The sequence below is a fragment of the Lepidothrix coronata genome, unplaced genomic scaffold, assembly GCF_001604755.1.
Source record: "Lepidothrix coronata isolate B3197 unplaced genomic scaffold, Lepidothrix_coronata-1.0 Scaffold236, whole genome shotgun sequence".
NCBI lineage: Eukaryota > Metazoa > Chordata > Aves > Passeriformes > Pipridae > Lepidothrix > Lepidothrix coronata.
In genome coordinates this window covers 689,646-716,620 of record NW_016690416.1, presented here as the reverse complement: position 1 = coordinate 716,620, position 26,975 = coordinate 689,646, and the positions used below count along the sequence as shown (strand labels likewise).

The window sequence follows — 26,975 nt, the reverse complement described above, 5'->3', positions numbered from 1 at the left end:
TTGGTTATTTATGAACATTTATTCTTCATTCTTAAACATAACTGTATTTTTAAGTACTTGGAAAAACACCTTTTATGAACTTCAGGGATGCCCAAGCAGATCTCCACCTCCCACTGAGAAGCCACTGGAAATCTGCTCTCCTGCTTCTGAACCTCCACCTCCACCTATCTGTGTCCTTTTGGGACGTCTAAATGCATGTTACAATGTGACCTGAATCACCTGAATCTCCTCTAACCCTCCCTGGAGCAGAGTGAGGACCAGCCAGATGTTCTGCTTTTCCAAACTATGTACACAGTTAATTCAATAGTTATGGTAAGAAAGAGCTTGGCAGGCAGAGCCAGGCATGGGGCAAGAAAAAATGGCCAGAAACACCAGATATTGAGAAGGACACCCAGGCTGTTCATTGAAGAGTATTCCCGTCTCCAAAACAACTCCCAAACATGTCACCAGCCACCACCCAAGGTCTGCACAGCACAACTTAGATTGGGCCGTTAGGGACAATCTTTTTTTACCTTCTACAGAAAACAGGAAGGGTAGGGACACACCATGACCTCAGCCTCGCAGTAAACAAGAACAACTTTCATTTCATTAATTAAATTTGTGGGTTTAAGTGGAAAATGGAGAAGGAAAACCTTCTCCAGCTTGGCTAGTGCCTATGCCCAGCTCTGCTCTCTGCAGTGCCATTTCACATTCATGAAAGAAATGGAAGATGTAATTGGAAAACTTGAAATGAATTTTAAACCCATTAGCAACAGCATAATATTTACCCCAAATGACAATGTTTCTCCTGAGATAAGAAGAATACACAGGGTCCTACAGCAGCAATTCTGTCCTGGAAGGAACGAGCAGGGAGGGAGCAGGGGGTGACACTGCAGGCTCTCCCCACTGGGGCTGGGAGGAGGAGAAAACAGCTTGAAATCCACACCTGGCAGAGAATTCCTTACCAAAGAGAAAACCCCAATTTTTCCTATGAATTCTGCAGCATTTAATTTATGAAATGACAACACCACCAGACTGCCAGAGCCCTCTGGGGCAGCTGGTTTGTCTGCAGGGCTCTTGCTTCTGCATCACCCAATGTCTTTGACAGAACACATGTGACGTGGACACTTGCAAATCAACATATCCATGTTTGTGCAGAAGGTCTAAACAGAATGTCTTGGAATAAAATGGAGGGTTGCTGTATTAACATAAGGAATTCTTAAAGTACTATAAAAAATGTACCCGCACAAATACATACATACATACATATATATATATATAAATATATAATTATTGTGCTGCAGCTGGCTATAGAGCACCTTAAGTGTTAATTCAGGCATCCAGGAACCCAGAACTTACCACTTCCATTGCTGATCCTCGCACAACACAATCAATCTGCTTGCTGATTCAATAGACAAGAGGCTTAAACCACTTTTTTTTTTTTCCTATCACAGTAATTATTTTTGGTGTCCAAAGGAAGCCAGGAGGAAAAACAAAGTTGGGAGATTGAAAAAGAAGTCTCAGAAGAGCTGAGATCATATCACAGCAGGAGTCTTTGGTCTCCAGCCCTGTGCCAGTGGGGAATACAGAGCAGTCCAATTCAGCACACACGAATAAACCAAACAACACTATCCAAAATATCCCCATGGGGAGTGTTGGTCTCAGAACATCCTGTCCAATGTCTGCCATTATCATTTAACCTCATCTCTTTAGGATTATGTTTTCTCTCTCCCCTGTTCAGCCCTGTATTAGATATTAGATATTCAAGCCTAAACAAACAAAAACCCAGCACTGAGAGTTGGCAAAGGCACGTGACAGAGCCTGACTCCATTCCTGCCTGACTGTTCACCAGGTACAGGCTCTGACAGCCCCAGGTACAAATCACAGCTGCTTCTCTCCCAAACTGAGATCCCTGCCCACGACCTTCTCTAAGACGGCAGAAAACATCCTTCCTAAACCATCAATCCCCTGTTCCATCTCCTCCTGAAAGCCACAGGCTGAAGTTCTCTGAGAGAAATGTATAAATATCCTCATTTTCCAAGAAGGAAGTCTCTGCCCATGTCCTGTGAGGCCCCAGCTGGTCCCTTTGCAGCTCCAGCAGCACCTGCTGAGCCCCTTAATTGATGCCCAGAACATCCAGCTCTGCTCCTTCCCCTCATCCTGGTAAATCCCACTGCACCTTGGGAAGAATATGTTCCTGCTGGGACTTCCACTAACCACCTTCTCTTATTCTTACAAGATTTCTCACACTATGCAGGCTACTGCCATAACACTTATCTCCCACAACCATTAAAGAGTAAAAAAGGATGGTGTCATGTTGAATGAGAAAGGATTTGAATCTTTGTCTGGTTTTCAGGTCTGATATATGAATCCTTCTAAGTTTCCTTTCCTGCAGCTTCACAGTCTTGGTCTTTCATGTAAAATATTTGCAAAAGAACCCCACGTGCTGTTTACTAAATATTATCTTCCACTGAATCCAGGCACTACAACGAGCCCAGTGCTGTGTGCAGTGCAGGGATGTGACCACCCACTTCTGAAACAGTTCACATTGATGCCACACATGGAAGGAACCGAAAATCCCGCTACAAACCTGGTAATTAATGTGCTGTGGTGTTTTCTGCAGGCCAGACCACCTGGGGAGAGAGTGAGCACCTCTGCAGCTCCTGGGAACACTGGCATCATCCAACTGGGGCACACCTGCACCATCTGTCAAGCGATCTGCCCATGAGCACATCCCTGCACACCCCAGCTCACAGCATGGAGGGGACAGTCTCCAGAAAGGCTGTGACAGGAGGAGGCAGAGCCAGCAATGAATTCTGCAGCTCATCAGAAAGAAAGCCCAGCATGATAACAGCCCCCAGACGTGGAGCTCAAGGAACCCCCGGGCAAGTCTAACAGGAGTCAGAGATGGACAAGCCTGTACGTGGGTATTAAGTCATGTAAACATTAAATCTGTCTCTTCTGAAAACATCTTTGATCTTTTAGATTGAGAGGAAGTTTGGATGTTTGGGTTGCACATAGAAATGAGAAGACATGGACTGTACATTTGCATAAAGAGATACGGATATCGGGAGAGAAAAAGGCAATGGTTAATGCAAGCTGTACTTGTAAAAAAACCCCTTTCTTTTTTAAATTAAAAATATATTTTCATCTTTTAAATTAGATCTGGTTTATAAGTGATGGGCAGTCAATACCATACACCCATACTAATAAATACTCTATGATAATGTTAAAGGGAAAGGAGAAAGACACATGCTCTAGGACTGCACCTGAATTTCTAAAATTTAAGACTAAATCAGTTCTATGTTTACAGCAATCGGGCCATTCCTGGAGGGACAGAAGTGTTCTAGTAAACTACAGCTGACACACACAACCAACAATTCAATTTCTTCCAGATTCAATAAATGATAATCTGAAGGGTGAAGTTCCCCTTGCTGACAGCTGCCAGGTGAGAAAGGGATTTGCTTTTTATTAAAGACACAGAAAGAACCAACAGGTTTTTCTTCACTGGGATCTAAGCAAATATATGCTGACAAGTTCAACATTTTGGAGGTTTTTTGTTGTTCATCTTTCAGTATTGTCTTGGTTAATTTTTTTTTTCTGTGAGGTTATAAAATGACAAGGGCAGGTTGGATGGGGCTTGGAGCAAGCTGGGCTGGTGGAAAGTGTCCCTGCCCGCGGCAGGGGGTGGAAGGAGATGAGCTTTAAAGGTCACTTCACTTCCACCCCAACCAGGTCTATGATTCTGTGACAGTAACGAGCTGCTGAGCACAACAGACCTCATGGCTTTGACCTGCCCTATTTAATACTGTCCTGAAATGAGACTACAGGCATTTCCACACATTTCCACTCCACACCTACACAAGGGGCTGCTTTTACACATCCAGGAAACTTCAGAGTTCTCCAGAATTCTCCCCCTCTCCTTGCCACAGTCCTTCTCCCTCCTCTGAGCACCTCAAACTGCAGAGCAAAGCCCTGCAGAGCCAAGGAAAAAATCAAATACCAGCAGGATGGGCAACTTGGAACTGCATTAGGCTGTTATTAATGTTAAGTCCGTGACAAATCTATTAAGTCCTGTAAAGCTCCATAAATGGCTTGTGCCAGCCTGTGAGAGCAGACCATGGCACAACCACCTCGTGCAGTAATTTATACTCCTCTAGAACAGATTTGGTTTGTGTAAGTGTTAAAACCTGTGACTACAATGACTTAAAGCTAAGTTAGAAAATACATTGTGTTCTTCCCGTTTCATAACTCCTAAAACTCCTCTTTGTAAGCTTATTAATCTCTAAGGAAGAAGGCAGACATTTTGAGAGTTCTCCAGCAAAGGCTGTGTTTGTACCAATTAAAAAAAAAATCACAATCAAGCAACCAAAACCAAACCCCCACTTTGAAACTCATAATATATAATCATTGGAAACTGGCACTTCACCCTTTTACTCAAAATATTGCTGGCCATCTGGAAGTTATTAGGTACAGTAATAATTTCTACTTTGCCTCCAGTCTACATTTTTCCTCTGGGTCACTCATGAAACATTTTTAATCCTATAAAATAGAAATCTAATTCAAAAAGTATTGATTCCAGGTATATTTTGCTCTTTCTGACTCCAAGCACTCTCTCTGCTGGGCTGGTTCCCTGCACAGCTCAGGTTGGAGCACACCGTGATCCCACAGAATCACAGAATCCTTGGATTGGAAGGGACCTTAATCCAGTTCCAACCCTCTACCACAGGCAGGGACACCTTCCACTAGCCCAGGTTGCTCCAACCCTGTCCAACCTGGCCTTGGACACTTCCAGGGATGGGGCAGCCACAGCTTCTCTGGGCAACCTGTGCCAGGGCCATTATCTCTTTATTTTTACCACCCCAAAAAATTAACTTGGCCAAAATGTCACCTCCTTAAGCAATTGTGTAGGTGACATTTCACAGCCACAGAAATATTTGAAAGAAGGTAAAGTTTGAAGGTAGGAGTCACAAAGAAATACTAAATCAGTCCTACAGTATTAACAGTGAATGAAAGGCAAAATTTTGTCTTCTAAATGAATGAGAAACTTGGGTAGTTCTCAATCAACCATAAATATTAAAAATTCTCATATATCTTTTCTCAGTCCAGGTATAAATTATGGATACTTGGCCAAATTCCAGCTTAGTTAATTACAATCTCACATAAAATAATATCCTGTCTAATTTAATTGGAGTATGACATAATAGGGGATTTATATTAATCAGAAAATTCTGGAATAATAATTCATTTAAGGAGCAATTTCATTACAGAATTCTATCTATTAGTGGCAGTTTGCACTGAAAATGTAAGCTGTAACCACCACCTGATTATAGTCCTGCAGTGATCTGTCTTTGGGTTTTACACAATTCGCATCCCTGTAGCACATGAGTATCTTCTATGTGAAATCAATAGCAATATCAAACCCCATAACTGGATAATGAAGTTTCTAAAATGACAACAGAGCTGAGATCCCTTCTCTTACACCCTTGTTCTCTTCTGCTGTCATTTTAATTTCAGGGCTCTGCTGGTGAGGGTTTTTTCATGTTGTTTTTGTCGGTTTTTTTACAACCGTGCAAACACTTGGAACAGAACTCTGGTGGAACCTGATATGAGATCTGACACCTGCAAGGAGTCAGGATTTTCTGTCATGGAGCTTCTTACAAGTGGATCAAGTCTTAAACAGCAACCAAATCACTGTTGAAGCCAAGAGAGCAGGGTGATGGAGAGAGACTTTAAAGGAAGGAGAACAACTATTGGCAACATAATCCTAGAAATTAGTTCATGACAGCAAAAAGAAGTGTGGAAGAGGACACCTGCCATCCCTGCCCATGACAGCTGCTGGCAGCCATGGGTGCTTCCCATGTCTTCATCCCAGTGAGCACAGCAGCCCTCTGCTCATTCCACACAGACACTGCCTGGACATCAGGAAAACCACACACTCCACCAGCATGACCAGTGCACTGATGTCCATGTCCCTTTGCATTCAAACACCTCAAACAGCTTCAGGGCATCAACTGATGCTCTTGGGGCTTGAGGCTACAGGGTGGGTGGGTGAATGGATGGATGGATGGACAGATGGATGGATCAATGCCAGGGCCCCTGCCCAAAGCACCCAAGCCCTTGATGTCCACTCTGCTGTTGGGCTGCTCATAACACACCTGACACACAAAACAGGGGCTCCAAGCTATGCTGGATTCCAAAAATTGGATATGAGAAAAAGAAAAACTGCTAAGTTTTAAACAAAACCTTGGGCTGACAGAGACTGGGGAAAAACCTCAATCTAAAGTCCATACAAGGATCCATTGATGTAACAAGTTTGGAATGTCCTGCCCAAGCCTGGAAAAACCACACCCTGATCTCCTCAAACCTGTGCAGAAAACCCTCCGTGTTTTATCTCTCCCTTTGTGCTACCTGTTCCCCCCTCCCCCCCGCACCGTAAAATCCCCCAAAGAGAGTTTTTCCCATGAGGTAATTTCTAAGACCCCAAGATTTGTCAAACCTGGTTTTTCCCTCACCTCATCTCTGGAAAGTCCCCAGTTGTAATAGAATGAATATGCAAGCCCCCTATTGAATATGTAAACCATGAACCCTTTAAGTATGAAGCTGTGAACCCAATAAGGTATTCCAGTTCCTGCCTCCAAACTGGGATCATGATAGTTTATTGACAAAGCTGTGATTCTGATGCACACAAGGTTATCATCATTTAACATCCCTGCTCAGTTCTTTGGGCAGTTGGTTCCCTGCCTGGTGCTGTGCAGGGCATCCAGCCCGAACTGTGCATCACCCACAAGCTGAGCAATAAACCCCCAGGGTTTGTGTGGCTCTTGTAAATAAATGCAAGCCAGAAGAAGTTGCTGCTCTGGGAAGTTTGCAGCTGGAAGGAAAGCCTGGTGACAGCAGGTAGCAGCACAGAGCGTGCTGGGAGTGGCAGGGCTCCCACCCCAGACACACATCCTCCCCTTTTATTTAATGCTGGCAAAATAAATTTTACTGTAGCAAGAAGCTTAGATAATTTCTTCACTGAGGTTAGATGCTTTTTGACTACACTGACTGCTACCTCCAGCAATAATGCCTTAAATCTCCCTGGGCAGGGTTTGATGGCACAGTAATAAAAATGTCTGTGGCCTGTTTATACCTCAGGTGCTTCCCCTGCAACAGTGGTGATGAAAACATGTTTGATTTTTCCTGGTATGGAAACACCCTTGCCTGTCATCCCTATTTGCTCCCTGTTTCTTTCCTTTACTTTTATTGCTGGAGTTTGCTGGCTGTGGCTGGCATCTCCCAGAGGGTTTGCACATCAGCCACCAGCACTGGGGGTCACTGGGGTACCTCTCTCTGCGAGGCTTTTTGCATTTTTGCCAGCCCAGGGGCATTCAGACCACGTCCCTCCAGCAGAGAACCCTAACATCATTCCCCCATCTTGACTGCACAGCTCAAATGCCCATCTCATTTACATCCAGCAAGGGGATTCTGGCCCCCAGGGAGCCCAAACCCCTAATTTAATTTCATTTAGCCTGCAGTCACAAGACTTTTTTTTTCTGTTGAATTATTACTGGGTAGCATTAAGATGTATGGCCTGCCAAATATGTTTAAATGACTTTTTGGTCCCCATCATCACCAGGAGAAAGCTAACAGGATCTGTTCTATCTGTCTAAATAGAGCTGGGAGGAGACCGCAGCATTTAATGAAGCAGTAAAGAAGTGAGGCTTGCAAAAGGGATGATAGACCCGAAAGAAGTAAATAGAAAATGGCAACAGTGGCCGGAATGCCTAATTACATTGTCACCACAGCCCTAATCAAAACACTTGTATGTGTTTATTCTCTCTGGTTTCTAGGCAGACACAAACAGCCCTTAAGTGACACAGTCCTCTGATTGAAGCAACTGCAAACATTTATTAGACATATAAAAATCCACAAAAAAGCTGCACAGGCCCCATATGTCACTCATTACCTGCCATCAGAGCAGAATGGTTCATCCAGAACATGTGAGGAAGGATGTGGCAGAAGAAATCCCACCTCAGCCTCAGGACACATCACACCCTGCAGGTTCTCACCATCCCCTTTGTCTGGATGCCCAAGCACATCCAGGACTTCTTTTTTTTTTTTTTTTGTAGAATATATCCCTTTTGTAATGAGTAAGGGCCACAAAACCTAGATGGGAAAGCTGCTTTGTTTTTTAAAGGGATAATGGGCAAAGGGAAACAAAAGAGGGAGGAAACAGTAATTCCTTACAGTCTCCTGTTGTTAGAATTACTACAAGTATTGTAATTAAGAGAGAATAGGAAAAACATTCTTGTATTTCTTAGTTAGACAGTGCTTCAAACAGCTTACACACCCACTGTGTGCATTCTTTACCCAAACATGGGCACAGACTCAACCTTCAGAAGAGGGAAACAGGCATAAAATGGATACTGGGAAAACCACAGAGGTGTTCTACCTGAAATCACTCAAAATTACTGGTTCTAGGCAGAAAAATACCTTAACTTCAAGCTGCCAGAATATTACACACTTGTATTCAAGTGTCAGATTAACGAAACAAAGTATGGAAATAACAACTGTTTTGTAATCATTTCAACCAGTTCAGCCAGACTAAACCTACCCAAAAGGTTCAGGGAACCAGATTTCCAGCTTTCAGTCTTTTCTTTCTTTCCTGCACAAGAAGATGCAGGAAGTGTGAACGTGTTGCTGCACAGCACCAGCACTGAACAAATTCAGATGACACAAAATCTTCTATCAACTTCCAAGAACACAGGACAGCATCTAATTGCAGTTTATAGTTTATCTTAACACAATACCCAAAGTCAACTGGTTTTCCCAACTCCCAGTATTCTGTGCACCACCTGAACAACCAGTTCTTGCCCTCAGGATCCTGTGGTGTGACAGACCTTGCCATGTTGCAACAGCCACCAATTCAACACAACTGTGCTTCCTTTATTTTTCTCCTGCTATCTTTGAGGAGAGAAAAATATGGGAAACGGTGCTGGAAAAAGAAAATAGTTTGGATTGTACTTTTATGCAAATAAAGATAAACTCTGTGTCCTCTCTTAACATATTTCTGCTTGCCCACGGATGCAATAAAAAGCTGACTACTGAAAGCTTTTCATCCCTCCAAGGAAAGAATAGACTAAAAGAGAAATGAGTTCTCTAAATAATTCTAAGCAGTCAATTTGTTAAGCAGTGATGCAAGTTCTCTCCACTTGGAGCAACAGAGCAATACCAACAAGGCTGCAAACTGCCACGTAAGCTGCAGCAGGATTAATTATTTTATATTACAGTGTCTGGAAGTAAGGAGAGCAAAGGAATTAAATGGGATTTCATGTTTTCAGCCAGCAAGGATGCTGCTCAGGCTATTGGCTTCTGTAAGTGAAGAGGCAGCTTTAAGGAAGATGGATCTTCCTCCCTGGCCTGACGCTGATTTAACCTTTTCAAATCCCAGCCCTCAAGGATGAGCAAAGCAGAGCTGAGTGGTTTGGAGCACAGCTGTGGGGAGACGTGTTAAACTGGGCTGGGGGAGCTGCTGGAACCCTTTCTCTTGGAAATCTTTCAAGAAATCAGGACGGGTGAGCAGCAGATATCCTGTGATTGACCGGGGGAAGTAAAACAGGTCATAGCAAAGTCATTCTGCTCTTACTGTCCTTACAAATGAGTACAGTGAGAAGGGAACTGAACAACTGACATCTGAGCATCTGCTTCTGCTCATGCAGGAGCATCTCTCAGCACTGCAACTGAAGCAGGTTTTTTTTATCCAGCAGCAGTGCAAGGTGGGTTGACTTTGGCATCTAAGACATGTGAGCCCCCAAGGATGTTCTCTGCCCACAGGAGGTTTGGCAGCACCTCCTCATCACTGTGTTCCCCCACGTGTCTCCAGCCAGGGAGCTTGTTCTCCAGTGTTTCCCTCAGCTGGGACAAAGAGGTAATTTTTGTTTCCTTTTCAGTTGCTTTTAATGACATTTGGCATTAAAATTTTAAAATTGTTGCCTCTCTTCAAACGTGACTGAAACTAATACAGAGACCCAATAATTTTAGGGGAGGTGGGAAGGGGCTGAAGCAAACAGCTACCTGCCAAAGGCATGAAAATTATCCATACTGAAATAATGCCACCAGATCTGAACCTTTCCAGATAGCCCAGCTGAGATGAGGGCTCCTCCCCACCCTCCTGCAGGAGAGCTTGCTCAGAAAAAAAAAACACCTTTGCACATGTCCTTATTTGCTGTTTCCAGCCAGGTAACATGATGGAAAAAGACCCATTGTTTGCACTGCCCTGCCAAGGCAGGTGATGTAAAGGAATATTGCTGCTTTTTAAAAAAATCCCCTACAAGGGAAGTGACAGGTGGTTCATTGCTATAAATTCAGGTTCATTGATTTAAGGACACAGCCTTGGAGCACAGACACCACTGCATTCCCTCACTTACTGTGTTCTACAAGAGATGTTATTTTTCTGGGAGATAGTCAGGTTGGACAGTCCCATATTCTGCAGGGCAGAGTTACTCAGTTCCACAGATCCTTCCTTCATCTTCTCCTGCCACTGTTGGAGCAGATTTAGCTGCAGAAGGGGCTGATACAGCTCTTCCCAGACACCACAAATATTACCCTGCAACAGTCAGGGGAACCAGGCAACTCCTCAGATGGCAGCAGGATGCAGTGCAGGGGTGCTCAGCAGTGAGCCACAGCTCTGCTCCAGCAGTCTGGGTTAGGAATGAAAACAGGACCTGCCTCTTTGGCCACATCTCTCTGCACGTGGCCACCCCTCCTCTCTCCACTCCAACCCTGTCCCTGGCTCCTGTCCTCTCCTTCTGGTGCTGTGTCCTCCTCAGTGCTCCCAATCAGAGATGTGTCCTAGCTCCTGGTGTCCACTATCCAGGACCAAACACTCCTAATTTTCCTGCACGCTCAGGAAGATGGTAACAAACCTCATCTGTACCCCCCCCAGCATCAGAGCTGCTGCATTTCCAACAACGTGGGGAATGGCTTATTCTCCTCTGTGAAAGTGAACAATATCTTCTCTTGGAAAAAATACCCTTCATGGTCCAGTGTCCTGTAACTTAATGATCACAAGTAGGTTATGATCACAATTAGGTTGTGTTTATGTATCTCAAGGAAATTATGGTATTTAAATTCATGGCACCTCTGTCCTGTGGTTTCTTTCTGTATCTGGGGAAAGGGAGGCTTTGAGAGAAACCACCTACAGCAACCACATGGCTTTTAAAAATCCAGACCATGATCCTTTACCCACTTTGTAAATCACTCCTCAGCATTACAGTCACCTTTTAAAGTCCCAAAGCCTTGGGCTCCGTGGAAATGCAAACCTTGGGTGAGGAGCTGTGACAGAGAGGTGGTCAGTCCCTTTGCTGCACTGAATAAAACAAATCTTGAAAAAGTATTCACAAAGAGATGAAGATCAAGAGATTTCTTGGGTAGTGTAATAAGAGATTCCCAGTCATAGTCTGCAAGTTTAGAAATTAAATCTTAACAACAGAAATTGTAAGGAAGTTACCCATGTAGGTCTTGTTACTTCCAGAAGTTCTTAAAATTCATTTTGATGTGTTTGCTCTACAAACTCAGACTCCAACCAATTTCTTCAGGTGATGGGTAAAGTCCAAGGAAATTTCCCATCATTTTGATTTAACTAAACCCCTGTGATCTGACGAGATTGTGATGTTGACACTGTACCAGTGCTCAAGCATACAAAATCCTGAACGTGTTCTCTAATATATGAATTATTCTCTCCTTCACCTTGTAGAGGACACATATTCCTGCCAGAAAACACCATTCCCACCGCTCCAGCTCACACAAATCAATGCTCTGACCAGAAAGACCCTGGATGTTGGCAGGGGCATTTCCATGTGGTTGCCACCACCGTGACGAGCAGCTGTAAGCAAATTACATCCTGTGAAATCTGGGCATAGTTCTTGATGCACTGCCCCCCAAATTCAGAGGAAAGGAACTCCTGAGGGATTAGCCCAGCAGGGAGATGCTGCCCATACCCTGGAGCCTGGAGGTCTCCCATCAGAATCCCTTCTTAGAAAACAGCACAGTTTGCAACACTGAATTCACTTGGACAGAATCCCACATTATTTCCACATCTAAGGCTCACGTGGACATGTCTAAGAAGTTTGGAGCACAGGAGTGAATAAGTGTGTAACCTTTTCATGTGTAGCACCAATGCCTTTCTTTCTGTGCTGGAGAGCACAGGGACACTGGGGACTGCTCACGACCAGAGGGGGAAGGGCACATGGCAAGTCCTGCAACAGATGTACGTAGAAGGATTTAAATGTAAAAAAATGGTTTCTTTCTTACTGTGGTAATAAAGAGATCGGTGAGATAAGACACAAAAGTTCCCCTTGACTTTTCCAGCTTTTCCGTGTCCATGAGTTGAAGAGAGATGCTACAGCCCCTGACAGCTGAGACCCACCTGCTATTGACCCAGAATAATTTCTGAGCATCAAAAAAAGTCTTCAAAACATCTCCTGGACACCCACAGTCAATCTTTTCACGAGTTATGTGAGGAAGGAGGCTTAGAAATCCCTTAATTTGCCAGAATGGGAATTGCTGATGTTCCTCTCGTGCCTTAATTTGAAAACCTTTCCCTTTATTTCCATTTGAGCAGAAGAGGCAGGTGTGGAAAAAATAGGGTAATTGAGAAGAAGAAGCCAGGCATGTGCAGTGTGGGGGTGGAGGTGCTGGGGGCCATGGGCAGTGGTGAGGGGGGCACAGGAAACCAGCCAGGTGGGGCATGGGATGGAATGTCAGGTGGGTTCTCTGCTACTGCCCTTCATCAGCCTGCTGAAGGGAGGGAGGGAGGGAGGGAAAAAAATATAAACTGGCAGCCCCTGTTCCTCCTTGTGCTGTTTTCCCTGCAGGGCCGTTACTGGTTTGTTTATTTATTTATTTCCTGGTGATAGATGCCTTGTTGATTTTATGGAGTGGGCAGAGAAATGGGTCGAAAGGAGGTTTCTCAGCCCTTTGAGACTGCAAATATTTATGGACCGGTGAGTTGTGACACAGGAGCAATTCTGCTTACAAGTAAATGAGCTTTTTAAAAATTATTAAAGTGGCAGGCAATATGTGAAGGGAATTACATTGCCAGAGGTCACAGAATCACAGGACCACAGAATGGTTGTGGATTCAAAGGGACCTTAAAGATCTCCCAATTCCAACCCCCTGCCATGGCAGGGACACCTTCCACTAGCCCAGGTTGCTCCAACCTGGCCTGGAACACTTCCAGGGACGGGGCAGCCACAGCTTCTCTGGGCAACCTGTTACACCAGCTTAAAACTGGAATAGGCAAAGACTCTCAGCGTGCAGAATTTGTATTTCAAACACAAACCTTATACAAGAGGCAACAGATTTACAAGAAATAACACACTTCAAAGTCATGCACTGCTGGGTTTGCTGGAGACTGGGCACAGGGCAGGTCAGCTGGAGCAGCAGCACAGCCCTGTGCAACCCAGGGCTCTGACAGCAAAACCACCCAGGAGACTAATTAAATAAAACTTCAGCACAGCAAAATCATCTTGGTTACTCTGACTGATTATGAGGTAATTCTTCACAAGACAATTGCAAGATAAGCAGTGAGGCTCAGACAGCACTCCTACTCTCTCCATACAGGTGTTACAACAACCACAGCATCCACTTCCAGAGCCCAGCTCCCATCACCTCCACCACACTGAAACACATCTGTTATTTCAAACAGCTTCAAATGGCCCTTATCTGACAGCTTCTGATGCTGGAATTTGAAATGAGCTGGGCCTCTCAACCCAATTCCTATGGGGCATCATCCACAAAAACTAATAACTACAGCAATAATAACCACAGGAAGTCAAACATCCCCACAAGTGGTAGAACTGCTGCAGAAGGTATTTCAGCCTCTTCTGTGAGCACCCTGTATCTAATCCTGAGAGTAAATTATCCAGGGGGCTGACATGAGACCCGTAATGAAACTGCTTTGCCACTGGCCCTGTTGATTCCTTTAAAGTTCCTTTCATTATAGGAAATTAGTGGATCAACTGACACTTATTGAAGCAGTTTTCGTTTCGTGGGGCGCTCGCGAAGCCTGGTGGAAGATCTGCACCTCTGAGTGACTGCACAGGGAGATGGCTCAGTACTATGTGGTACCAAGTCCCCAGCTTTCTTTTTCCCTTCCCTCTTGCTTTGCCCTTAAAGGAAATTACACCTGCCAGGTCTTCCCTTGCCTAATGTTTAACAAAAAGGGAGCTGATCAATGATGGCTCGGAGCTGCTGAGCCACTCCCAAGAGCCAGAAGGATGCAGTAACCTGCCACTCTTTTTTTTTTCACTTGCAAAGCTCTTGGACACATGATGTCTGGTGCAGGGGAAATCTTTTATTCCCCAATGTCTGCTGTTAAAGAGCTCTCGCAGAGCAGGAATCCAACAGTTCATTACTTCTATCTGCTCAACAGACTTTTGACATAATTGTATTAGTGCCTCACTGCGGGGCTTGAAAAGTGAAAACTGAAAAGCAGCTCTTTGCTGTTGGCTTACGTGTTTGCTGAAGCCCTGTTTATGTGCTGGAATACAAAGCACATCATTTGCAGTTCATATAATTTGTTTAATGCATTCTGCTCAGAGGCCACCTGTGCTAATGCATCGCAGCAGTCACTGGGTTACTCTCACCGTGTTTGAGAAAGTTAAAAACCCTCTTTTCTGAATCAAATCCCCCCGTCAGTGCACTTGCTTTCACTGAGTTCAAGTCAGTGAGGGTGCAGGATATGGGAAAGGTGGAAGGGGAGACAGGGAGGAGACCCCAGCTGTGCTCACCTGGATGGCAGCAGCCAAGTTTGCTCTTTTATGTCCTGAGCATCCCTCTCCTCCGTGGATGCTGCCGGAGGGATGTGCTGCTCTCCGGAGGAGTTCCACCATCAGCAGCCCCTCCAGTGCCCACACTCTGTATTTCTGCCATGTCAGGATGTTTTGCTATTGCCAAAAAACCCCTGGCTGGCAAAGCAAATGCATTTCCATTCTTTGTGAGAGCTCTTTGCCTCGGCGGGTGTCCCCGGAGCACTGCGAGATGAACGCACGCTCTGCCCACTCCAAACTGCTCCCATCTCCCACTCAGCCACAGCCACGGGATGGCAATGCATTAATTACAACCCACAGTGCCTGTTCATCCCTTTACACTGAGGTATTCAATAAATACCCATTAACATATTGGAGTCTTTCCATGAATGCATCTTGGAGCGAATGGGTTCATAAAAATACATCTTAAAACAAAATAAGGAGGATAATAGCAGTTCTGTAACAAATTTAGCCTCATATACATCTCATATTTTAGCAGATGATTGGTTAGCAAATTGCATTAAAAGCACACAACTCTATTAGACCTGCCAGAAGATGCATTACAGCTCTGAGCAGACTCCAAGCCAGTCTACCTCAGGACACACATGCACTGAATATATATGAATGGTGAAAAAATCCAATAATAATTAGTATTGCAATAAGTGGAGATGTGCTAAAACAGCCAGAACACGTGCATTTCATACCTTCCTAAGCCTGTAAATTACCATATGGGCTGGTCTAAAGGCTGGAGATGAGTTTGGTGGCTACCAGAGTGCTACAGGAATTTAGGATGGGCAGACTTTTATGCTGTTTACTGCAGGAGAATCTGGCACAGAGCTCTTTTTGTTGCTACAATAAACAGCAGTCCCCTGAAGAGAAGAGATTGAAGGCAACAGCCTCTGCTATCAGTAATGACCAAATGCAACCAGATGCTATCACTCCTTCTGAAAGAACTTTGCCTGCAGGTCCTACAGGAACATAAACCCCATCTAGTGATGCTTGCATATCAGCTACAGATGCTACAGATGCCAGCTACTGACAAGCTCCTGTTTGGGTTTTTAGGGCAGAAAAAGGAGTTTTGGTTCCAGCTGGTTTAGTCTGTTGATGAATCTGGGTTGCCCTGCAGCAGGAAGATGTGCAGGATGGGAGGTCTGTGCCTCCCACCCCAGCCAAGGTGTCCTCAACAGGCAACCAAACTTCTCGCTGCAGAACCAGCAGGTTAAAGGGAAGAACATCAGCATTCTAAGAATAATAAAGAAATGAGATTCCCATCCTGCCAGCCTGGTTCATTTTTAAGTTCATTGCTGTGAACTGCAGGAAACTGTAACTTCACATGTGGACTCACCCCCACAACAGTCATGGTCCAGAGGAACCCTGCCCTGGGCATGTAAACCAGCAGGATTTTGGGAAGATGCTGAGTGGCAGGTGACCCAGCAGGTCATTGTTTCACCACACAAACACAGCAAATGCCTTTCCTCCAACTCCCAGCTTTGTTATGAGCATTCAGGAGGGCTGTGCTAAGGGGCAGGTTAGATACCAACAACAATATTTAGCCTGGAGCAGCAGCAGCAGAGCACATTTCCTCTCACCAGGTTGCCAAGGGCTCTGTACACAGCTCCGGAATTCTCCTGGCACAAATAATGTTATTTCCCCCCCACCAGCAGTGGGTTCCTGAGATCAACAGCCTTTTGAGGGTGAGAAAAATGCAAAAGGGAGACATTTGTGCAGAAAATCTACCTGTAAGAGCTATCAAATAATAGCTGTGAGACCTGACATTAAATATCCATATATGTATATTAAATATTTGCACGTATTGCTATAAAGGTTACACCTGATGATATTGGAGGTCTTTTCCAACTTTAATGATTCTATGATTCTATGAAAAACAAACAGTGCAGCGACACTGCCTGAACTTGGCCATACAGGGCCAGGACTGGCCATGCCTCTTGGGTCTTCACAGACCAGGGTTGAGCTAATTTGGGGTTTTGTTTGCTCCTATGTGTGGGCAGCAGGACAGCAACCCAGGCTGCACGTGCAGCTTCAGCAAAGGCAGTGGGATGGATGACTCCACTTGTGGTAGCTCCAAACACTGGGGAAAGCTGAATTTTCCCCACAATTAAAATGAAGCACAAATGACATGGAAAACCAGGTCACCGAGCCAGACAGGAGAACAAAACCACAGGAAGAGTCTGTCTGGGCAGCAGCTTTCAGAAGAAACTTCAGAATCAGTCTGTTCCTGAAAGCAATTCCAGCAGCCACTCCATCAGACCAGAGCCCTGCCCTGATACCACAAGAAATCAGGATGTGGGACAACCCTGTGAAACACAGTTCATGTCAAAATACAGGCTGAAAGGGAGTTTGAAATGTTACCCTGGTCTTCCAGGCTCCCAATTCTCTCATTTAATTTCATACTTAAAAGGTGTATATAGACCCTAGGAAACCCCAGGGTGAGGATATTCTCATTCTCTCTTCTCACCCCGCTCACTTTTTGGTGCTTTGCTGTGAAATCTCAGCCATTCCCATTCCCTGTTCTACCCCCTCTGCACTCCATCACACCCCAGCAGTTTTTGGGGCTGTGCTGCAAAGCAAGGCTGGGTTTCAGCAGGACACTGTTGAAGTGCTTCAGTGTCCAGGAGGACCCACAATCTTTACTAACTAATTATTCAGGACTGTCTAATAAACAGAAGGACAAATTAAGAAGATACACATACTTCTCACACTTCTTTTTTTGTTATATCATAGTCACAAGTTACTTCTCTAAACATGTTTCTGGTAACATGCCAGAAATATCAATACATTGAATGGGACTGTGAATATTCAATGCCTGGGCTGTGGGGAAGGCTACAGGACCCAAGTGTGGCACAAAGCCCCAGTTCAGTGGTGCCTGTACCTCCTGGTTTGCAGGAAGAGAAACCAAAATTCTGCACCGAACTTTATCCAGCACAGACAGAAAAGCTGATGGAGCTCAGGAGGCCCAGCAGGGCTGAGCTCCCCGTTATTTATGTCTGTCGAAGGCTCTTGATATTCCTTCTGAAGTTTTGATCATCAAGAAACTCGAGAGCGAGCTTTTTATGGTGGTGCTAAAGACAGACATTGGCAACAGCTGAATTTCATCTCATATCCTGATGCCACTGAAGCATCTCCAAAGCTTTTTACTTTTCTCTATAGGCTGGCACCTTTTTTTTTTTTTATTCTTTTTTGGAAGTATTAAAGTAGAACCAACCTTTGAGTTCAGCTTATTCAATCTCCCACTGCTATTTTTTTTTTTTATTTTAAGTTTCTATCTGGGCATCCTGGATTTGTCAAGGAGATTTTCTCCTGTGAAGAACATGAAATAAAAACATCTCAGCTGTGGCTCTCCATAAATTGTATCACTGCACTGGGGATATGTACAGTACTTGGTAATTTTCTGATGGCTGCTCTGGCATTCTGATTGCAAAATTAGCACTGCAGCTCTGTAGGGCTGTACAGTGTCAATAAAGTACATCCTAAATCAACTAAGCACTGGCTGATCCACTCCAATGGGGCTGTTTCCAGAGTCATCCAAAGCCCAAATCTGTTCAACACCTCCACTAAGAGCTGGAATAAACACAGAAATCCCAGCTGACACTTGGAATACCATGGAAGGCAGGACTGATGTGCTGAGCTTTTGGCCAGTCACCTGCACCTGTGCAGAATAAACTATTTTAACGTGACCACATACACAATTATACATAAAACAGTGACCACACAGCCAGGAACAAGGAACGCAGGGCAGAACTATGACATGAAAAGCAGATGAGGTCACTAATCCTGGGAAAAGGGTCAGTGAGTGACAAAACACACGACAGCAGCCAAGGACCAGCATGATCCCTGCCTGGATGGTGAGGAATGGGAATATCAGAGGGGAAGGGTAACATGCGAGGTTTCACCCTTTGCACCAGCTCTGGTGGGACTGAGCCTGCACTAGAAAATTGTTTTTTTAATACCTTAAGGAATGCTTTTGGCCTTAAAGATGATGAATCTGCTCAACCAGTTGAAGAGAAAATGAAGAACAAGTCGATGGAGAAGCAATTCAAAGCAACCATGAGATGCCTGAAAGGGCAGGGAGACCCCCCAAAGCAGCTCTCCCCACATGAAGGCAGGTTCAAAAGGAAAGTATCACACTAGAAATTCCACACTTGGAAAACAGGGAAAGAAAACCAGAAACAAGAGGAAAACAGCAGCTAAAATGTTCTGGGCTGTATCTAATAACACAAGCTCTAGGAAAGCTTGCCCAGGATGAGACATGAACCTTTGACTTCATGTGAACTCTTAGGCATTTTAACTATTTTAACTATGATTTTCCCCATTTTTAGTGATAAGACATTTTTGCTTCACACCAATGCTGCACTTGCTTCAAAAATTCTTCAGAGACTGAATATGACTAAAATAATAAAAAGAAATACAACATAGAAAGTGCTGGTCCAATTTCCCTTCAGAAATGGTCTCTGGTTTTGCAAGAGCATAAGGAAGCCAGAGGAACACCTGCAATTCTTCATTCCCAGCTCACAGAAAATGGAAGTTTTTTAGACCCTTAACTCCATGATCTGAAGGTGCACACAGACACACAGGTGATAAAACCCCCTGAAATCATTAAATTCACCCATTCCCCCAGCACTGCCAAGGCCACCCCTGGACCGTGTCCCCAAGTGCCACATCCACAGGATTGTTAAACCCCTCCAGGGATGGGCACTCAGCAGGGATGGCCAGGACTGTCAGCCACTCTGTGATTTCACCAATATCTGTATTTGCTCTTCACTGACATAATTTTGTGTCTGCGAGTAACCCAAAACACTCTGATTTGTGCACGTGGAATCACCTCAGCGAACGCCGCCGGCACGGATCAAATAATTTTTTAAGAAATGGTATTTGCCTGGTTTTATGCACCAGTGAGTCACTCATAGGCACTTTATAAATATTTAAATATTCTGCTCCTGCCAGACTGTGTGTAGACATTTGATATGGTTTGTACTACATCGCCTCTGAAGCACTGCTCCACATGGCAACGTCTTGCATTTAAAACCGAGATTAACAAATCAATGCACCCTGAAAAGCAGTTTAAGATCACCAGTACATTGTCTTCCAGTGAGTTTTCTTTGCAATTTGTAGACAATAGATTTCCAATAACGACTTGTAATTAAAATCACTTTCTCTTATTCAACATTCCACATTAAGCCTGTTGACATTTTGCAGATGGTATCTTTGGAAATGAGAGATATGAACAAGGGGGAAATGGCTTTAAACTGAGAGATATTTGGTTTAGATAATATATTAGGAAGAAATTCTTCCCTGTGAGGGTGGGGAGGCCCTGGCACAGGTTGCCCAGAGAAGCTGTGGCTGCCCCATCCCTGGGAGTGTCCAAGGCTGGGTTGGACGGGGCTTGGAGCAACCTGGGCTGGTGGAAGGTGTCCCATATTTTAGTTTTTGAAGCATTTTTGCTCACATTAAATTTGTCTTTCTTGCTACAAATTAATTCTGGTTTGGTTTTGTTTTTTCCCCCCTCTCTGAGGAAATACCTTTCACTTTGTTCAAAATGCAGCAAAACAGTTGAGAACACACAACAAACCTGACTCTGACATTGTTTTGTGGAACTGCAAACAATGCAGTGCACTTTGCTGGAGCCCTGAGATACATTTTAGACTTGAAGCCCAGAAGTTTTTTCACAACGAGAAGAGCTTTAAAAAAGAGAGAAAAAGAAATCAACTTATTTCTTTGCAGAATGTGTTTCTTTGATACCAAGGGAGGGGAAAAAAAAAACAAAAACACAAAAAAAAAGAAAATCCAAGCAAGAAAATTTTCCACGTTCAAAAAATACCTGCCCACTAAGGTGAACTCACTGAGATGCCCCCAGCTGAGACATCCTACCAGCCAAGAATTACGGCTCCAGGTGCAGCAGGACCATTCCTAGTGCTCAAGCCATCTTGCTGCTCAGCACGGCCAGCTCTGTCCTAAAATGCCTAAAAACCCAGCACGGGGTCATGGCTCAGCTGTGGGAATGCCGGGAACAAAATGCTGCTGGAGCAACTCGGATCTTGTTGGGATTTCCCGTCATCCCTGTTCAGCTGGCACTTGCTGCAGAAATCAAGCTGAATAGTTTTCAATTTCTCCTTTTTCCCCCAATTTTTTTCATCTTTTGGGGGTTTTTTTCCTGCTGTAGGATTGCACTGTTAAATCAGCGTTAATAAATACACTAATAATAACGATGACGGTAATAAAAACAATAATAAATAAATTAAAAATGCCTCATAAATTGCTTCATCCTCAGTAGCACAGCATTCCTCAAGGCAGTCAGGAAGGGGCTGCTCTGGCCAGCTGAAGGAAGGCTCATTTCTTGCCCAGCAGCTCAGCTCTCCTCTCTCACTGCCTCCAACCAAAAGCAGGGGCCGGTGCTCCCCCGCTCGCTCGGCCGTGTTTGAAGTTGGGATATCACATTGCTCACAGGAGAGGCAATCAATGCTGGTAAGCTAATGAATTATTTCCAAGTTTGTACCAATATCTGCAGCAACATGAAAGAAAAATCGCCTGGCAGGGAGATTACAGCGGGAGAGGCAGAGCATGGGGCAGGGGCTGTCAATATTTCGGGGCTATGAGTCGATCCTGCAGATAACTGCTGCTGCTACATTGCTTAGGAAAACACTGCCAGCAAAACATTTCATCTCACAATATACTTGTCCAACATAATTATCTGGGCTTGACCAATCCAGCTGGGAGAGAATGGCAACAAACACCCGACCCCACGTGCTGTGCCTTCAAGAATGTGTGAGTTAACTCTTCACCTGAGTGTGGGTTTGACAGAGGCAACTGCTGCTGGAAAAGCTGGCTCACAACACGTACATGGAGTGCACACATACATGTGTACACACACAGACAGCAAATATGGGTGGTTGTTTTCCTCAAAGAGTATTTTTTTATCATTACCACCTTGTTTAGGATGAGACTGTACAATATCGTGAGTTGGATATCCTGAGATGTCTGTCAAGAACAAGCTGAAAGCTTCCTCACACATCTCCCTCTCCCCCCTGACCCAACAAGTCCCTTTTTAGGTTTCATTCCCTTTTTCTCAATGTAGAGTTTTGTTTTTCCCCAGCCAGCACCAATCCCCCACCACTTTGGGATGATGACAAAGCTCTGCTCTAAAGTAGTTTCCAGTGAATCAGAAATATGCCCAACTCAAACCCAGACCTGTTTTATACTCCACAATTCTAATGAGCCCCTGGAGGATGGCTGGAGGGGTGGGGATGGATGGCTGCCTGCTCCACACCCTGTGGCTGTGGGGAATACAGCTCCCAGAGATTTTAGGGTCACTGCAGTAAATCTGGAGCCAGTCCAGTGCTGCTTCTCTGCACTGGCAGTGATTAACCTGACACTCGTGCCCAGCCCAGGCTCCCAATTCATTTTTTCACCCAGTTCATTCAAATTCTTCTCTCTGGTCTCCCAGTCCCCAGTGGCCATGCTGGGAAAGCCCCAGGGCACTGGGCTGGCACCATCTGCCCTCCCTGGCTGTTATCCAGCATTGCCCTGACCTCTTGCTGCAAGTATTTATGTCTCATTTTCACATTTCCTCCTTGTGCTTTTTTGGTAAATATTAAGGAGAAGTAAAAAAAAAAGAGAAAGTTCTGACCTAAAACAAAAGCAGGGAGGAAAGAAAACTCATTTTAAAGCGTGAAGAGGAAGTTTAAAAGAAGAGCCCATTCATCCTGCAGCCTCTTCTGCATTCAGTCCTGCAAGAAATATGTCCCAGCTAAACAATATTTGTGTTCTCTAGATAACAATATATCCATACATGACATGACTCTCATCTTAGAGAAATAGAAATTTTCTGTCTGCATGGAACTTTTATGCATAAGACCGTGGGAAATAATGTCTGGACAATATAACAATTCAGTATTTTTCTTTCAAACTTCCTTTGTGGGTTGTTCTGGTCCAGATATGAATCAGGAGAGCATTCTAATGGGTCATAAGCTAGAATTTAAGGGTGTTTTATTATTGGCTTAATAACTCCTTATTAGCTAAACAGTGCTGACAAGATAAAGGCATTTTGATGGAACGCATGTTTCCCCTCTCTCTGACATATTTGTCTCACAAATTGACCTGTCCACACTGATGATGATACAGATCCAGAAGATTACACTGATTTTTTTTCCCCTTCAGCTGGGCTTTTCACGTCTGCCAACCTGCCACTTGCCCATTAGGGAAGACAACAGGAATGCCAGCAATGACATGGCTAATTCCAGTGACCTCCAGCCAGACACAGCTCCAGAAGTTCCATCCAAAAACCACTCATCTGACACTCCTAAAGCACGACTCAGCCTGGTGTTGTGCCTGCCAACTCACCAGACTCTCTCTGTGCTGATTAATTAGATGCATGTTCTGCTTTAGCTCTTGTGACAACCAAGTCTTTCATTTCTTACTCATTCACTGAATCTTTGTGACAGAGAAAACACAACAGACAAATATATTTGCTGCTGGCATGTGAAAACCTCCAGATCATCATATTAAAAATTATTTTTTAATTAGAGTCCTTAGCTAATAAAAATCTATTAGTGAGAAATCAGAAGGCACCTACAAGTGGTTCTCACCAGTGCTGCCAGGAGAGTGTTTCATGTGTCTCATACATTACTCATGTATGATTAAGGCAATTTGAAGAGTGACACTTTAATCCTGTGTTAATAGATATTTCTAGTCATCCTCATAGAGGCAAGAAAACTCCCAACAGTTCTATTCTTGGGATTAAGGAACAAAAGAACTCTCAGAAAATCAGAAGAAAGATGATAGCTTTAGTAGGAAGGCCACTATTTCTGTCCATAATCCAAAACTGTGCTTTAAAATGTGCATGAAAATGATCAGCATGATTAGAAATGATGATTAAAATAGCACCTATTAGATGTAGTGCTTGCAAGGGTGAAACCAGATTTCAGAAAAGGTAAAACACTGGATTTTCTCTCATCATGCACTTTTCATTCATTTACAGGCAATCAACACGATGGGGACCAAAAATGCCCTCTGGGTCTTACAGAGAGGATGGGTCAAGGGAAGGCAAGAGACACCCATGGAGTGAGAGAAAGAGCCTGTTTTGTGGCTCTGTGAGGTACAGCAAGGCCATGAGACCCTCTGGAATGAAATGCAGCTTCTAAAGCAGCACAAGAATGACAAATTGGGCAGCTCTTCGCATCACCAAGGTCATCCTCGAACCCTTCCAACGCTGCGACACTCCACCGGCGCGCGGGGCACCGAGACAGATGCGACGGAGTTTTTGAGAGGATAAATTAGATTGAGACTTTCTGAAGCCACTGAATTCTGGTAATTGTGTTACTCAGCTTGCTGAGCAGCCACCCCCAGAGCCTGCTGCCAGCCCGCCACGACGCCTGGCTTGGGTGAACTTCAAGCGACAAAAGGATCGCTCTAAAGGGCAAAAAAAACAGGAGAAATGTGCAGTATGCTGCACCTTTCAACTGCTGCAAGCCAGAGCCTGGCTCAGAACAAAGCAGGGATTTAATAAACAAAATTTTCGTAAATCAAAGTGTGTGTTTAAAATGTTTGAAGTGCTTTGGAGATTTTTTTTTCCTGCATCGTTTAATAACATAAAGGGGAAAAAACACACTTTGACCAGGGAGTAAGTTTGCTTCCAGAGTCGCCACAATTTGGAAAGCTGCAAGCAATGAAATTTGGGTTTAAATTAAAAGCTGATGAGGCATTATCTGCTCTTGATAAAAGCCAAGATTCTGGGAAAACTGAAAATGGAGAAGGCAGTCTGCTTTTCAGCTTCAGATGGTGAACAATTCTCTTCAGATACAAAATCCCTTTGACAGACAGTCATTGTTACACCTTGGGTTTTGTTACAATAGTTTTGCAGTTTATCAATACTATCTCTATTCACTGGTTCGTATTTTGTACTTGTCTTATTTTCACTGCCTACTTAAAATTCACTGAACCAAAACCTCATAGAAATACCTCCTGGAATTTAGGTTTGAGTTGCTGTGACTTTGAGAACCCATTGATCCAAATATGCTCCCAAATAAGTGCATGTCAAGCCTTTATAGCTTGGGTTAATTCACTTTATGGCCTCTTAATATATGAGATTTTATGTTTACTGTATGCCTGCTGGTTTGAGTGTGCTGTGTGGAACTAAAAGCACATGTGATTCAAACAGATCCAAGGTGACATTACTCTCCTTAGAAAGGAATCCAGATTAAGACATAACCAGCTTGTTATTGGCCCTTTCCCTGCACTCAACAGGTTCAATGCTTGAATGCTGCTTTCATTTTAACCACAATGTGTTAACCACTGTAGCTCCCCATCCTGATTATTGAATAAAGCTGCACATTTTCTGCCTTTCTTTTTTAGTATCCCAAAGGAACCGGCACCAATAAAACTTTGAAGGAGACAATGTGGGGCCTTTTCCAGGGAAGGACTTCAACAAATGCTTAACTTAAAGCACGAACATAAAGTTATGAAGAGAAATGGGCTAACGCAGGTACTTATTTTATCACATTTTTAAGTAGCTCTGTGACCCACAGATCCTGGCAAAGAGTGCTGAGATATGAACCGAGATTGCCCAGTGTAACATACTTACTAACACAGAAACAACATGCAGAAAACATCATTCCCAGGAGGAATATTCCCTAAAACACCTTCCCCACAGCAAACCGACTCGTATCACCACAGCAACCTGGTTTCCTCAGGGTTACTCAAACCACACACTCAGCTCTACAGAGCTGGCCAGTCCACCAAAACCTCTCCACTGCCTTCAACAAGAACCACACCAAAACACAGGAGAGAACAACGAACCCGCCGCACTCGCGCCAGCCTCCTGCTCCGCGCTCGTCCTTCGGAGCACAGGCAAGGAAAACAAGCCTCCCAGAGTATTCTCATGGCATTTAAGACAAAAAGCCACCAGGCAGCAGTGCCCTCCCAGGTATTCCCACGCTTCCAAGCCCCGGGAGAGGCGGAGGCACTCACGGAAGGCCGTGTAGAGCTCCTGCAGGGTCAGGCGCCCGTCGCTGTTGTAGTCGTCAAAGCGCAGAAGGTCCTCCAGGGTACAGCCCAACAAATCACCTGCCAGGTCCTCCTTCTTCATCAGCTGTGGCAAAGACAACAGGGAATCTCACATGTCATGGATTGCTGGCCTGGCTCACCCAGCAGATTTTCCATTAAATAACCTCTGGGGAAATATATCTCTATCTCTGTCTATCTATCTACAGATATATCACATCCATCATTATATATTTGCTTTGTATCAAGATACAACTGATGTTCATATTCCTGCAGCACTTCATGAAGCGTGGACTGGTGAGGGTGAGACTCTTCCTTTAGCAGCAGCAGCAGCAACACAGAAATGCATTTTCACTTCACAAATGTACTGAAAAATAAATATTCAGCAGGGAAGAAGGAAGGTCTGCTTTTCCTTTCTCCTCTGTGAGGAAGGACAAAATTGTATTCCCTGCTTTTGGGACTAGGATGGGGAAGAGTGGATGGTGTACTCAACATTAATGTGCTTTTCCAGCCCCCAACAGCTTGTTTCTTTTGTATCCTCAACCTTTCATTTGGGTCCCCTGAATTTATTGTAGAACATGAAGGAAACTGCTGAAATGATGCATCTTCCAGCCAGGAAGGCTTTTTGCTGTAGCCCAGGGACTCTTTTATTTACTATTCTAGTCTTGGCCCATTATATTGAAGCAATTTAAAGTAATAATGCTAAAAAAATGACCCTTCACCTAGCAAGTAAAAATATTCAATACAAGTGAGATCAACCATAACTTCCAAGATCAATGTTGTAAGGATGGAAATTTTCCTTTGTCTGTGTTTGTATTGAAAATTGATTAACTTTTCATAGGATTGACAAGTTTTTACTTGTCCTTTTGATTTCATGTCAGGAAAGAAAAAAAAAAACAAGTGCAAAACACTTCAGCTGCAACACATTTAGCAGACTTATGAATCTAACTTTAAAATACATTAAAGATTTAAATAAAAATAACAACCCAGTTACCCCCATTGTTAATAGCCCTGTATATCCATGGTTGCAAAACTACAGGGGAATTTCACTGCTAGGTCCAGAGGGATACTATTGGATAGGGTCTGCCAGCAGCCAGGCAAAACAGCTCTAAATAGAGGGGGATGGACCATCTGCTGCCACTTTTTTTGCTCAAAGCAATTCTGTTGTGGAGAACAAAGCAGTGGGTG

The 26,975-nt window shown here is 44.1% G+C and overlaps 1 protein-coding gene across 5 annotated transcripts in view; it reads right to left on the bottom strand.

Moving 5' to 3' along the window:
- The window catches only part of FSTL4 (follistatin like 4), a 199,749-nt gene that overhangs the window by 71,693 nt on the left and 101,081 nt on the right, over window positions 1-26,975 (bottom strand). For all 5 annotated transcript variants that reach the window (XM_017834624.1, XM_017834626.1, XM_017834625.1 and 2 more), the window contains one exon: window positions 25,755-25,875. In XM_017834624.1, coding sequence (XP_017690113.1) covers window positions 25,755-25,875 — 121 coding nt within the window. The remainder of the gene's footprint in view (window positions 1-25,754; window positions 25,876-26,975) is intronic.